Raw genomic sequence first — 16339 nt, forward strand, 5'->3', positions numbered from 1 at the left:
CTAACTGGCCTGTTTTCATTCTCATCTATCACCCATCACTGGTGCTCCGCCACGCTGGCGGAGCACCCGTGATGGGTTTCCGTTAGCGCAGGCAGGGTTACTATACCATTTTCACCCATTGAAAAAAAACTCCACTTGCGTAGACAGTGTATCGATAAATTTCAGTGAGCATAATCGACGCGGATGAGAAGACCAAGGCAGCTCGGTTGGTGTTTTGTAATATACTAGAAATTAATAACAATTGTTTCTAGGAGCGCGTGGAGGTTGACTCAGGTCAACCTTATTCAGATAAGAATATCCTATTGGTAGCAATGAGATCTTCAAAAAGCTCATTACTACCAATTAGGACCAAGTCCTAATTACTAATAATTCCTTCTTCTTAATCAGTTATTGACGGTTTGTTCTTTGCTCCGTTCTAATATTCTAATATTATAGGTAATTATGAATATGGGATATGAAAGTGAAATTATTGGACCCTACCAGTCGTAATCTTAGAAATGACAAAAATTCAACTATAATTTCACTGCTATACCACATAACATTTTTAAGACATCAATGTGCTGTGTGAATCATGATATGGCCAGATTAGGAGTGAATGGAAAAAAAGATTGCGAATAGAGAAGAATGGAAGAGAAAAAAATATTACTACGACCCCAAATAATAATTGGGATAAGGATAGGTGTATATGATGATCACATAATATCTTAGTCCTCTGAAATGATATAATACGAAGGGTGGCAAGAATGTCCAGTATATTTGGCGATATCCATAGTGCTGTTTACTTTTATTAAGCGACACTTATATGCGTGCCGTCAACTTATTTGTCATTAGTTTCATAAAAATCTTCAGCAGCTAACATCAAGCAATAAAAACTCTATGCATATCTCAGATACAGCTTGAATAAGGTATAATGCCATTCAAATGAAAGCCCGCTGAAAGACTTGTTCAAATTGAATTGGCGTTCATATAAAAAGCGAACCTTTAAAAGGTAATAGCAATTTTAGCCTTCCTAATGGATATAGGCTTTCATTTGGTGTACGTGTCTGCGTTGTATTAAATCAAAGTGATAACTTTCCAAGAAATTTGTAGATCATATTGATATTTTTTATGGGATAGAAATGGAATGGTGTTTTGTTTAACATCTACAGCCTATACCTTATAGGAATAATATACATGTTACATTGAAAGGATTAATATCCATATGATTATACCAATGAGCAGCAGGGTATGTACATTTCAGAGAATTGAACTTAGGCAATACGAAACTTCGTTTATTGAAAACACAATAACAATTTTAACCTTTAAAATAACAAAGAACCTTATTTCATAAAACACAAAGAAGAAAATGGAACGGTTTGAAGCATTCAATATTGCTTTTATAAAGAAAACGAGGAATAATTTGAGGCTTCCTTTTACATTGTTTCGGAGCTCCAATCATCGGTTTTTAAATTATTGCCAGCTCAAACATAAACGATTACCTTCTGAGGTAAACCGTCTTCTGCAGTAGGCACGTATAATATATATGTATATATATTCTTAATGTTTTTAAAAATGTTCGAATGTTTGTTACTCAATTATGTATCAACTGCTGAATAGGTTTATGATAATGAAATAGTAATCCTTCTACACTATTGGTTTATGCTGGTAAGGTACTAGTGAGGGGTAATGGGTGTGCTGCTGTATCATACACATCTCATGTAGGTAAGTCAAAAATGTTTAGGGGAAGAGATTGTTAGTAATGCGGACTACTAATCCTATATGTCAGGTCGATCTCCACGTGGTTTACCCTGGAAACCATTGTGCTAAATTCCAGTTGTATTCATCACGATCGGCTAACTGTTCTGCTTTTTCATTCTCACCTATCATCCCTCACCATACCATTTCATTATCATCCATAAAAAAAAGTAAAAAGTGTTCGTTTTGAGAAAAACGCGTTTATTGTTGTGACGTAAGAGGCGACTAAGAGGGCTTAGTGGTCGAGGGATGGGCAGTAGCCTCCTCTTAAAACAATTACCAAAGCCTAACTTCGCTTGTCATCTTGACTGACAAGCGTGGTAACTACTGACAAAACTCCTCTTATGGGGAAGGCCTATGTTCAGCAGTGAAAGTTAACAGCTTATATAATAAAATCTACATCTTGTCATTTATTGGTTATGTGGGTATGCGAGGTCAAAGTTGCTCTTTTGTGGAGCAAAATTTTATCAATTTCCATTGAAACTATGTTCCATATTCTAAGGAAGTGTCTAAGTTTCGAGATTGCATCAATTATGGAAACTAATTTATCTTCCGGTTTACTTTAACTTCTCGTCTATATATATTAATTATTGAAATTGATATCTTAGTGTCTACTTCCAATGCGGAAACCAGAAGTTCTTTATAGGTGAATTAATTAATTCATAACAGAAGAGCAAAGTACACGCTAGCAAGCTTTATCTAACAACTTTTTGAGGGAGAAATGAATTTATTTTATCCGTGTCTTACTTTTATCTTCGTTTAAATAGGAAAAAGTTTAACAATAAAGATAAATCCTGTTACAATGAGAGGGTAAAAGCGAAATTTTTGAACAAAATCATTATAATTCTTAATTAAACTTTTTAATGCTGAATAAAATAATGTACAAGATATAGTAAACAAATGATGTGTAAAACTTTAATTCGAAATTCTGAGAGTATTTCAGGGATGAACATTTGCAACTATCAACATACATGAATAATATATAGATCACCGTTGCTGTTGCATATCTGACTCAAAGGATATCTCTGGTTATTCAACGTGGAATTTTTTTTTATAGAACTTAGAATGGCAAACAAGCTGACGGCCCACTTGATGGAAAGTGGTCACCGTCGCCTATAGACATGAGCAGTACCATGGACATAACAGACTATACTGTTTCGTCCATGATACTCCTTATGCGTTGCTATTCCTGAGGACTCAGGTGTTATTCCTCTGTACCCAGTAAATTCACGCCATATCCCACCCTTCAAACCGAAACACAGCCATGCGAACACAACTGCTTCACGGTTGAAACACGAATGGGGCAGAGCCAAGCAATCGACTTTTGTACAAAGTCTCCCTCTGGAAATGCTGCAATTGTTATGGGAACCTTTGAATCAAGTAAAGAACATAAGTATTATTTATTTTTTATTTAAGTAATATTTATTTATTTAAAGTATGGCACCCTGGTAATTATCTGTCATTATTTCTAACTATTTAAAAAGTGCTCTGCTACCGAATTAAAACTTTAATCATGTAATAATAATAATATTTATTTATTTATACAACATAAGACCCATTTTGTTAGTTATAAATTTACCTAACCTATGTTAGTAAACGAGTGGTCATGACGTTCTGCATTGATAACCTGTCCCACCCTATATTTAGGACGGGACAGTCCATTTTACCGGCATTTACATTCGTAATAATATTCTTATTAAGCTTTTATTGAAAATTAAATTTGGTAGCACCAATTTATTTTAAAAAAATCCAAATTAAAACATGAAGTAAATGCAAAGTTTTTAATGACAGATTTATATGCAACGTATTTTACAATATAATTAACATTTTAGTTCACTAGTAGAAATAAATCTAATTAGTTCATTTTATTCATGTATAGATTTAATTTCATTTTAATGTTTCTCAAATACAAAGCATGCTGTGGTCGACTCTTAATGTAAGAATGGTTAGACCTAATCAACTGGTGTATTGGATAGAAATGCGTCGCTGTATCTTATGTAAGTGATTCTATAAATAAATAAATATTTTGATTGTGCGGCAATCGAACCTGTGACCATTTGAATTTGAAGCGATGCGTTAAACTGTTAAACTACTGAGGACATCATAAATATAACAACAAATTGATTCGTAGAAACATTATATTGAAAATATTCAAACTCAAAGGCGGAATCCTGTTTCAACGAATATGATTAGTTTCGCAACAAACAAAACTTTGTTCCGTAAACAAAAATGGCAGCTTCGACTGTCATAATAATAATATGGTATCAATATGAGACTAAATTGTATCTAAAGATTTATCAAAATTGGTTTAGATAAAAAAAGGAAGGAAAGAAGGAAGAAAAAGAGATTTTGCCTCACTCTACGTATTCTACCGTTTGTACAGTGAACTGTGTTCATAGGAATCGTTCAATATGATGTTCACGGCCATTTTCTACCATCTTGCAGCTTGCCATCGACATAGAGTTCACTTCTATACCTTAGAGCCTATATGGTTGCGTACAGCACGGTTTCAGAGATATTTCCTTCGACAAATGATCGAGTTATATAATAAGATGCCTGTGGAGGCTTTTCCAAGAGACTACAGCATGGAGTTCTTCAAAAAAGGTGTGAAGAGGTTTCTTCAGTGTCAGCAATGCATACCTAATGCTCCTGGTATTGCAGATGTTCAAGAGCTACGATAATTGCTTACTATCAGGTGGGTCGTATGCTTGTTTTTGCCACCTGAGTGTTATAAACAAAATGATAATCGCATAGCACAGTCACAATAAACAGACGAATTGAGCATCTTCTTTTGAAGTTACTTAAAGTAGAAATTCGACATATATGAGTGTGGGCGGCAAAGAAAATCAGTAATATTGGAAATATCTTAGAATATAAAGTATATAAAATAACAATGTAATAAAGAACATATATTTAAACATAGATGTATAATACAAATAAAAGATATTACGTATAACCGCCTGCGCTAACGGGATACGCTGGCGGAGCACCAGTGAAGCGTGATAGATGAGAATGAAAACAGGTTATGATGGGCTAACTGCCATCATGATGAATTCATCAGGAATTAACCATGATAGTTTCCAAGGGGAACCGCGAGGAGGTCGACCTGGTTGGGTATATTGCTAGCAATGGGATTCTTAGTCTCCATTACTAACAACCTCTTCCCTTATGTACCTATGTTATACATATGTAATTAAAAGAAAGAAATTTAGAAAAGAAATACCGTGTAGGGCAGCCCAAAATGTGCAGTAGAAGGATGGGACACTTTTCAATTTGGTACACTATAATATATAAAACTATACGTATAAACAATGGAAGTATGTGCTGCGCAATGAGCATGATTGATAACTACCCATTATTTCCTCAATGTAGTCTTTTCTTGTTATTGTTTGTGTTTATAATAAGTTTACTAATGCAATCTTTTGGAGGAAACAATATAGAGTATCTATCTATTTATTTTCTTCGGCAATTAGTTCAGTAGTGGGATAATTTTTTCTTTGTTAAAAATTCATCGTAAAATTTAGTAACCAAAGCAACCGGAACGATATTACTATATACTAATGTACAAAGTGTTATGAAAAGGGTGTAATAAACTGAAATTAAGCACGGTTTATACTACACGACGTATCTTCCGACGCGAGATCCGGTCGTAAATCGTCTCTAACAATCAAACTACAGGGTGCCCTCTATTTTGCACCCTCCCGAGAGCCTTCTATATTAACTCGGTGTGTACAGCTGTCAAGATAGTATGGGAGGCTACTTAATTTTTTAAACGCATTCTATTTTTGAAAACTATTCAGTTTCATAGAATGCTAATTATTTTTATTTTAGCGTCTAATATTTACGAGTGAGTATGATTAATATAATTAAAAACGTTTTTAATAACTTTACATTCAATTGTAATATATATATATATATATATATATATTTATATATATATATATAATATTTAAAAATTTTATACATAACAAAAAAATGAATGATATGAACTGAAAACAGAGTATTTATTATTTATACAAAAGGTGGTAATCTCTTAAAAGCCTTTATTAGATTATCTATGTTAATCTATATGTCACATATCAGTTACATACTTCATAAATGGTTAGATACAATCAATTTGCCGTATCTATCTTATCGTTTGTAAGTGGTGGGATTTTACCAATATCTATTTGTATCATAGAGTAAAAGATAGCTCTTATTTGTATGACTAAGTACTGTTTATCTTGCTAAAAAAATAGGTTACATAGACTATTAAATTATTCATAGATAAGTCATACTGTTTTAATTTTTTTTAAGTTCGAAGAATTGCCTTTGAATATCAAACTTAGAGAAGTTTTATAATAAGAAAAATATATGAATAAAAAACTATCAAAGCATATTAAGATAAAACATCCACCAAATTTTACCTAACATGCAAAACATTTCCTTTTTTCGGAAGTCGGTTGAAAAGTTTCTTTAGCCACGAAGTTGATTCACGTAGGCTGTCGCATCTCTCTAAATAATGTTCCGTGTCCGTTGATAAACGACATAACATTTATCTAACGTATTTCCCGACTGTACCAATGGGTACGATCAACGTGTCCCCTATATTTTTCCTGTCTAAATTATGTGGATATTTCCCTTTGGGCTAACAATTTTCCATTCTGTTTACTTGCGAGAATTATTGAATAAAATTAATATTCTTTACTATAAGAATACATAATTGTATTGGAACGTAATAGTTTATTGATGTTACTACTTAATTAAGTAAATAAATAAGTTAATAAAAAATAAGAACATGTAGATAACACGATTAACTATCGAAATAAACAGGAAATCAGATAAGTACGTGCGGTATTCTATTTAACGGGATCTTTTAAATGTCAGACCCGGTTGACTTAAAAAAGTTACGGATTCGATTTTTTTACTAGGAAAATTTGTAAAATTTTTAATAATCGTTTGCTTAATTAACATAGTTTAATTCACTAAATTTCATACTTCGGGGGGTATGTAAAACTGTGGTCCAGTAAGCCAGGAAAACCGTCTAGACACTCTTGTTATCAAAGGACGATCCTTTCACATGAGTAATGATGTTTTTTGGCAACTTTACACGGTACAGCTTTCTCTACTTTTAGACACGGTTGAAACCGCGAGTAAAGAGTAGTATAAATATATATATCTAAAATATAAATATATAAGTGTGTCACGTTTCGGTCTCAACAAAGCTTTTAACTTATCAACGTATCGAGTGTAAATCGAATTGATATCGTATCATGATAGAATGCCAATGAACAATGGAACAAAATATTCTATTCTGAACTACTTTATAAGATTATGTCAGTAGTATATAAGAGGTATAAGCCGTATGGTCCCGGAATAGAATGGGCTACCCCTTCATTTCCCGTGGGTGTCGAAAGAGGCGAGTAAGGGAATTTAATAGCTGAGGGATGGCAACAGTGTCCCTTTTAAAACGATAAAAGGATCCATGAAAATTCGACATTCATCAATCCTTCCATACGAGGAAGCGAAAGAGGCCTTTACGAATCGAAACATTTGACGTTCCATTATTTTTGCCTACCCCAATAGTAAACAGACGTGACAGACATAGTATTACATATTATTCTAGATATTGTAATTATTTAAATACTTTCATATTATAATAGCGTTACATAGAAAATATTTTGTATTTTGTGATATATAATTCCGTATAAATTTGTAATATAAGTTTAAAACTGTAGTTGAACTCACTCTTAAAGCTTTTAGGCTTGCTTAGTTAATTATAGTACCCTAATCCAGAGTTTAACTACAGAAATCCCAGTATGTGACGTATTTGCTCTGATATTTGCATTACCTTCTCTATTTATAAGATCCCTTAATTCCTACTAAGAAAGGTTCTCATTATCTTAATACTACTTCTTAAAGTACTTGTAATGAGGTCAATGTTTGTAGCTTGTTCTCGCTAGGTACAGTTACTTTTTCCTTTATATACGCACTAGTTTTTACCCGTGGCTTTGTCCACGTGACCGAGATAAAAAGTAGTATATCCTTGTACATCCCATATAGAACGTGTATACTAAATTTCATGACGATTAGTTAAGCCGTTAAAGCACTATAAAGTAACAATTAAACAAACTCACTTTCACATTTACGAATAAAACTAGTAAAGATTTTAATTATTATTTTATTATTATAATTATTAACTTGTATTAATTCACAATGAGTAAATCTTGTCACATATTTATAATGGCACATTTTAAAAAAATAATTAAATTAATCAATATATAATTAATATGTGTATTTATTTTTACGTTTATTTATTTAAACTTTAATGCACAGTAAAATTCTATGTACATTTGTCGGATTTAACACCGGACGGTGTTCTCTACCAGTCAACCATTGGGCGAACCGAGAAATAAGTAGGCGGTGCATTATTGAATAGAGGAAAAATAAAGCAATACTTAACATATTAATATATTATAAACGTATAATTAGACTAATATATACATACAGATAATATATTAAATAAGAAAATATATACATATAATAAATATGTACGAAATTAAATACATAAAATGTTACAATATCAAACTAATTGTTTGTAATTGTAATAGAAGAGCAAATAACAATCTATGACTCAAACAGATTACCTGGCAAGATTAAATATATGAATATGTTTATACAATAAATGTTACGCTTTACATACCAACACTATAGATGCTTTCTCCTTTTGGGTTCTCAAGGTTGACTGAAAGAGATCCTTTCAAGTCCAAGCCGCCTATGTACTTAGTCATTTTCTTTATAACCTGATACTTAAAGCTTATACAAATAAAGAAACACAATATTTTATGATATTTTATAATTAAATAGTCCATTAGATAACATTATACGTTATAAATATTATAAAAGAAATATTATGTGAAATATTGATATTATATCCGAGCATCTAGTTTCAGTTATATAAAGAGTGTATTGTGATTTCCATTTGAGTCCATCATTTACTATTGTTTGCTCCATAATAGGGTGTCACTTTACTGGCAACATTGTGAGTAAACAAAATATATATAGGTATTTATGGTATACGGTATAATATACGCCTGCTAAGTGCGAATGACGTTCGAATATTTACAAAAGCAAGAGATTTGCAATTAGTTTGTATTCTTTCTTTTACACAGTTACACTAATAACAGACTAGAATAATAAAATCTAATCAAATCATATTTATTTGCTTGCCACACGGTAAAATAAGATGATACACAAAGCTTAATAATAAATAATGTAGATACATATCATGCAGCACCCATTAGGGATATATTAAATAAAATATTGGCTTACATTTAATAACACAATATTTACCACATGTTAAATTTTATAATGACTGTGCCGTCAAAAGGTAACAAACAAACTTAATTTCTTATTAATATTAGTAAAGATTTTAATTATTATTTTTAATCAGAAAGAAACTTTCGTGTGTCCCTTTTTAATTTGATCATTATTAATGTCAGTTTTAAGGTTCCGTAATAAAAGGCATTTTTTAATGAGTGAAAATGGAATGGTTACTACGTCTGCGTTATCAGTTTGGCTAGAGGGGTACCAGTAATGGATTACAGATAAGAATGAAGCAGGTCAGTCGGCCTATCATGATGAATTCATCTAAAATTAATTTCCAGGGGAGCCGCGTAGAGGTCGTCTTGTTAAGATATATTGCTAGTAATAGACCTGTTAGTATCACATTGTTAACAATCCCTCTCCCCTCTACTAAAAAGGTACAGAGGAACCCTTACAGTGTATATTTGTTTGTCGCAGTACTATGTTTCAGCTTATAGTTCTGATAATAAAATTAATAGTAGATTTAGTAAGAATGGTAGACTTTGAGACTATACTAATGAATACAAACTGTACTGTAGTAATAATATGGTTCTGATTTATGAGTGAAGTTACAATCAAAACATCATTAAACCTACTATCAACGTATTAATAAATATTTACAATACAATACTTCTAATATTGGTTCATTATGTTATAATACTTGATGAGTCTATTCGTTTGTTGACCACGTAAGAACATTAACATTGTACGTCAAATGAGGCGTTGTTTATCACTCACCTTAACTGGAGACGATGCTAACCAAAGCTGGATTAGGTCTGATGTCATAGATGTGCTCCGTGCTTCGTGACGTGGTCTCGGGGACAATGGACCCGAAGACGTTAAATTATGTAACCTATTCACTTCATCAGAAGACGCACATTCTCTTATATACCTTTCTAATACTTTAGGTTTATTTTCTAAAATTTTTTTCAATTCGAGCAACTCTTCATCTGTACAGTCATCGGGCGATGACCTGTCTATAACTTCCTTATATTCATCTGAACATTGCATAATTAATTCATTAGTTGCTAATACGTCCAGTACAACCTTATTTCCTAAATCTTCTGTACAATCCCCATCGGTAAGTTTAAGGTAAACCTCGTTATCACATTCCCTGGCACTTCCTAATTCTGTCTCACAACCATTTTGTTCTGTGATCTCAACGATCGTAATTGGTGGGTTTTCTTTCAACATATTGTTATTTTCGTTAATTCCCGGATTCCTTATCTCATCTGGTAATTCGTACACTAATCGCATTAGTTCTTGTGATCTTCTTTGCTTTTCTTCTTCGATCTTTTTTCTGTTCTCTTGTATATCATCTGTGAAATTAGTGCCGTCATCTGGTTTTTTCGCATCAGCTTTTTTGGCGACGACATCTATGGGCTCTTCGGAGGTCATGGCAAGCTCAATAGATCTCGGTGGATTTGTAGAGAGTCGGTTGAGCGTCGCACCACATTTCTTGTTTTGCTTACTTCAAAGTGATACCTGTAGACAAACGTTAAGTTTAATATTTTTTACACTTACACAGGTTAAAGTTACTAGTGAAAAGAAAGAATTAAGGTCTTTTGCATAGATTTAAAAGTGAGGAAGTGATATTAACTGCTAGTATCTTGTGATTAGTAACTGCCTCGATGTGGTGAATAATTAATAATATTAGTAAGATTTTTAAAATACTTTATTTATTTATAAATAAAAATTAAATATAGAAAAATAGCACAACTATATATGTGTAAAAAAAAGTATTATTATTTTATTATTGTACATTTTATATTTGGATACTAATCTATTTATGCTATAACTCCATTCCCTTATAGAATAGGCAAAAGCAACATATACTTCTTGCTGTATTCTATTTCATAATTCATCACATTCAATTCCGGAGAGTTTGATATTTCCTTTTGATATTATCTGTATCTGACAGATTTATTTCTACAATAAATGGGTCAATGGATTTGAATGGGATTTGGCAGATAGATTGAATAATCCTATTATAAGCAGATATACCTATATCATGTAGAATATTCCTCATCCTGGTAACACGTGTCTGTTTCAATTACGAGATAACTCCATCCTATAGTTATGATTCTTAGAAAAATGTATTGACAGCCAGCCAATTCTCACATATGACCTCATAAAATATACTTTTATGATTAGATTAGGGTATGACAGAAAAATAATTCAATTACTATATATCTATAACAATTTGTAGATATTAACATCAATATACCAATTTTCATAGTATTGTTCATGTTCATAGGTGATAATTACTACTTTGAGGGGAAGGGGATTGTTAGTAATGGGTTCTAATTGACCGATTGTTAGCAATACACCCTATCAGGTCGACTTTTACGCGGTTCCCCCTGGAAAGCATCGTGGTTAATTCTAGTGGAATTTGTCACGATGGGCTAACTGACCTGCCTTTTTCATTCTCACTTATCATCCCTCACTGGTGCCCCGCCAGTGTATCCCGATAGCGCAGGTGGGGTTATCATTACATTATCATCCATTAAAAAAAAATACTACTTTGATTCGTTACTATGTATAAGCAATTTTTGGATTATTATAGGTAAGTGAGTAAGTACATGAAATATCTTATGTGCTAAGTTAGGATATAATCTCTTCTAAGTAGTTTTTGACAGTGAAAGAGTAATAAATATCCATCCACCCATCGTTTTATAGCATTTTATGTGTGATTCTTTAAATTGACATAAACTTGTTTATTTATGAACCGATTGAAATAACGTAAATACTAAATGTTAAGTGAAGCAAACCGTAATGCATTAGTGAAAACCGCATTCAAATCATTTAAGCCGTTTCTGAGATTAGCATGCTTGCATTTTTTTGGGTTCTATTGTGTTCTTAAAGCCTTATATTTTATTTAAGTATTTATATATATTACTTATTTTTTATTTAAATTCTTAATATCTTAAGAGGTTCTTACTTATAAGCCTTATAGTTTTTCTTATATATCTTTCATGTACAGACAGCGACCTGTTACGATTTTATTATATGTATATTGATTGATTGATGATATATTTGCACGTCTAATGATAGCAAAATATAGCGTTCCCCTTATACAAACCACAACCTATTTTTAATTATACATATGTTTATGCAAAAAAATTATTGAGTGATTTCTACCAAGTATGTCTGTTTGACATTTCAAATTGTACGAAAAATAGAACAACTGAAGAGAAAATGTCAGCTTTGATAATATTAGCGAGCATTGTTTAAGTAGAATCTACAAATGGTAGGCTTTTGTATGTGCCAGCGTTGTAATTGACGTAGCCATTCTAGCTGACATCAAATGGGACTACCTATTTGGACGAGTGGACATAGTTTCACGCAGAAATATTTAGCTAGAACGAGAATGCAAAATACGAGTTGTATTTCACCAACGCGTCTCATTTAGTTATCACAATTTATTTACTTAAAGAATTTTATAATTTATTATTTTGCAAATGTAATGTACAGCATTTTGTAAAACGTCGAAGGCAAATTGTAAAATGTCATTTACGATATTAAAGCGTATGCAGAAACCGAATTAATTGCTAGTTTGCACATAGTCTACACTTCTACACTTCTGTGTGGTTCCGGCATAGAATAGGCCATCACTTCCATTCCCGTTGGTGTTGTAAGAAGCGACTAAGGTAACTTAATGGTAGAGGAATGGACAGCAGCGTCCCTCTTAAAACATCTCTAAAAGCCTAACAGCGCTTGTCGATCCGCCGGCCAAGTGTGGCGACTAGCAAATTTCCACTTATGGGGAAAGCTTATGTTCAACAGTGGACAGTTAACGGCTGAAATGATGATGTACATAGTCATAGTATACGGTATAACGTATTTATGTAGTGTTGCAAGTTAAAGTAATGATAATATCATTAAAAACTGTAAATAAAAAAAAAATAGCCCTGATACAAACAAATCTATAAAAAGAGCTGTTAACCTTGAAACGCCTTATATCGCCTTAAATCTTTATTAATTGTAGCTAGAATGATCTTGATCACGTTAGCTTACAAACAAAAAGAAATTACATCATAATCGGTCCATTCATTTAAGAGCTACGATGCCATATCACATAGACAGTCATAGACACACATATGTCAAAGTTATAACTCTGCGCTTTTTGTGTCAGGAAATAAAAGATTTATGAATGATTATTAGAATGATTACAAAAGAACAAAAATATTACACATTTTACACAAATTTTATTAAAATCCGTTTAATCATATAAATAAGTAATAAAAACCCAAACATCTTTACAAACTGTCACATAACATTATTTATCAAATTGAGATACTAGAATTGTTTATGTTTAGAGCTTGTCTCGCTAACTTGATTTATATCTACAAAAGATATACTTTCATTTCTATCAATCGCGATATTCCGTCATGTGTTGGAGTCGATACGGTGACATGTTAGAAGGAAATTGTTTTTGTTGCCTTCGGATATTTCGAGACAGCTCTTGACAAATGTTTTTACTGTGGCCAAATTGATGTGTCAAGTGAGCGGTTAATTTGTGACGCGGGTACATTATTGAGTATAGATACTGCTCTTTTGTTTTTGTATTATTTTTATTTTATATCATAATATCGTCGTTGTTTCTAATTATTTTTAAGATTTTGCATTTAGTATTTGTTGCTGGAAACTTAGCTAGTCGGCCTTTTTTATATTTGAATTGTAGAATAATCTCCCGTTTTCAGTTTTCCTTTTTTTAAATACATATTTACAAACATACACACATTTATAAGACCAGCTACGTATGGACCACTCTCGTGTTGCAGGTGTGTCGATGGTAGTCGCTTTCTATTAGGCGGACCGTCTGTTCGTTTGCCTTCCTGATAATAAAAAAGTGAGGGGAAAGGGATTGTTAGTAATGGAGACTGAGAATCCCATTGTTAGCAATATACCCAACCAGGTCGACCTCCTCGCGATTCTCTCTGGAAACTATCATATAGTATTTACGTATTTTTAGTGGATGATAATGTAATGATAACCCCGCCTGTGCTATCGGTATACATTGGCGGGGCACCAGTGAGAGCTGATAGATGAGGATGAAAGCAGGTCAGTTGGAGACTTTTTACAAAAGTCGTTTGCTTGGGTACCTCTGTCCCATTCGTGTTTCAACCGTAAAGCAGTTGTGTTTGCATGGCTGTGTTTCGGTTTGAAGGGTGGGATATGGCGTGAATTTACAGGGTACAAAGGAATAAAACCTGAGTCCTCAGGAATGGCAACGCATGGGGGGTATCATGGGCAAAACAGTATACTCTGTTATGTCCATGGTACTGCTCATGTCTATAGGCGACGGTTACCACTTTCCATCAAGTGGACCGTCAGCTTGTTTTGGCATTCTAAGTTGTATAAAAAAAGGTCAATTGGTCCATAGTGACGAATTATAATGAATTAATCAAGATGGTTTCTATGAGGAACCGCGTAGAGGTCGACCTGTTAGGGTATATTGTTAGCAATGGGAGTGATTATCCGTATTACTAACAATCCTTTCCCCCAGTATCTAAGTATTATCAGTATAGACTTTTGTTTTTTAATATAATACAAGGTTTTTTCTATGTAAAAACTTCGTTTTTAAGGGTTATTTATATGCCAAAGCTAGTGATTATTCACAGACGAAGGCTAGTTAGCACTATATATATATATATATATATATATATATATATATATATATATATATATATATATATATATATATATATATATATATATATATATATATACGTAGACACTATGAAAGAATCCTACTTCAATTTACAACCAAAAGTAATAGAACGACCGTAATCAACATAAAAATGTGGGTGCTATATCTTATTGAATGTAAAATGAAATATCACATAGACACGAGTTTATGGGCACCGTCCCTTTGCCTTTTCCGAGACGACGAATATATTATAGTTATTTACATACCATGACTGGTTTATCCAATAATTTATGATGTTAAATACCTACAAATTTTAATAGACTGTTTATCTATATAGAAGAACATAGACATAGATGGAAATAGATAAGTCAAGTACTCTGTAGCTGTATGAGAAATTGTGTTATTACTAAATTACTTATCGTGATATATGAAAGCTATTTTTGATAGTAAACCCTTTTCATTAATAAAGCTGTCTTCAATATTTTATTAAGATAAAATATAAGAATAAAAATACGTTTTTTATGTTCGCTAAGTCTATTAGTAAGGGAAACTAGCAGCCTCATTAATATACTTTGCTAGATGGACCTTCATGCTCCTCATCCATCCTCCAACGTGATTAATTCTGATGAATCAATTACAATAGGCCAACTGACCTAACTTCATCTTCATCTATCATTAATTTATCGGTCCCTTGCTTGTGTATACCGACAGTGCAGGCGGGTTTACTACTTCATTATTCTTTTTTTAAAATTACGTCAGACATTTTAGTTGTTTTATCTTCGCTAAAACTCTGAAACGTTTTTGTACTAAAATGATTGATCGAACATGTGACCGTTGAATATCTAAGTGTAATAAGTTTTTACCTATTACTGAACTTTTATTAGGGCTTACAAACGGCCAAAAATTTGCAAAAGAAGTAGGTATATGCAGTTACTACATCTATTCAAATTCGTGTCTATGTATACACAAGAATATGTAAGTACATACATGTTTGCTCTTCATGAACAAATTGAAATACACTGTAGAGTTATGCCTCGAAATGGTTAAAATAATATTTGAAATATCAAGGGTTTTCATTAAAGCTTACAACAACATACACAAGCACTTCATAACACCCACATAGTTTGTGAACTACAACAAATTAACTCTCAACTAAATTAACTATTTATCTTTTACATTTCGCAACAGAGTGAAAACGAAATTGTAACGGCCTAATTGAATTGTAATTGAAGAGGATTTAATTTAATTATAGTTATTTTTTTATATATACATTTTATTAGCTGTTTTTCCGTTTCCGTGTGATACCGGTATAGAATAGGCCACTTCTTTCTTTCCCGTGGGTGTCGTAAATGACGACTAAGGGGGGCGTGGGATGGGCAGCAGCGTCACTGTTAAAACATCTCTAAAGAATAACTGCTGTTGCCAACCTGCTTACTAAGTGTGGCAACTACTGGCAATCTCCCTTATGGAGGAGGCTATGTTCAGCAGTGAACTAATATGATGATAACCCTATACTTCAAACAGAAACATAGCTGTTTCACAGCAGAAACACAAATGGGACAGAAGTACTCATGAAAATTACTTTTGTACAAATTCTCCCTCTGGTGT

The 16339-nt window shown here is 32.5% G+C and overlaps 1 protein-coding gene across 1 annotated transcript in view; it reads right to left on the bottom strand.

Annotated features, from left to right (window-relative positions):
• The window catches only part of LOC113514188 (cGMP-specific 3',5'-cyclic phosphodiesterase), a 147180-nt gene that overhangs the window by 47175 nt on the left and 83666 nt on the right, over positions 1–16339 (bottom strand). The window contains exon 3 of the mRNA XM_052896917.1: positions 9817–10563. Coding sequence (XP_052752877.1) covers positions 9817–10476 — 660 coding nt within the window. The 5' untranslated portion in view covers positions 10477–10563. The remainder of the gene's footprint in view (positions 1–9816; positions 10564–16339) is intronic.

This window comes from Galleria mellonella, unplaced genomic scaffold (assembly GCF_026898425.1).
Source record: "Galleria mellonella isolate WM207_F2 unplaced genomic scaffold, CSIRO_AGI_GalMel_v1 utg35, whole genome shotgun sequence".
Lineage (NCBI taxonomy): Eukaryota > Metazoa > Arthropoda > Insecta > Lepidoptera > Pyralidae > Galleria > Galleria mellonella.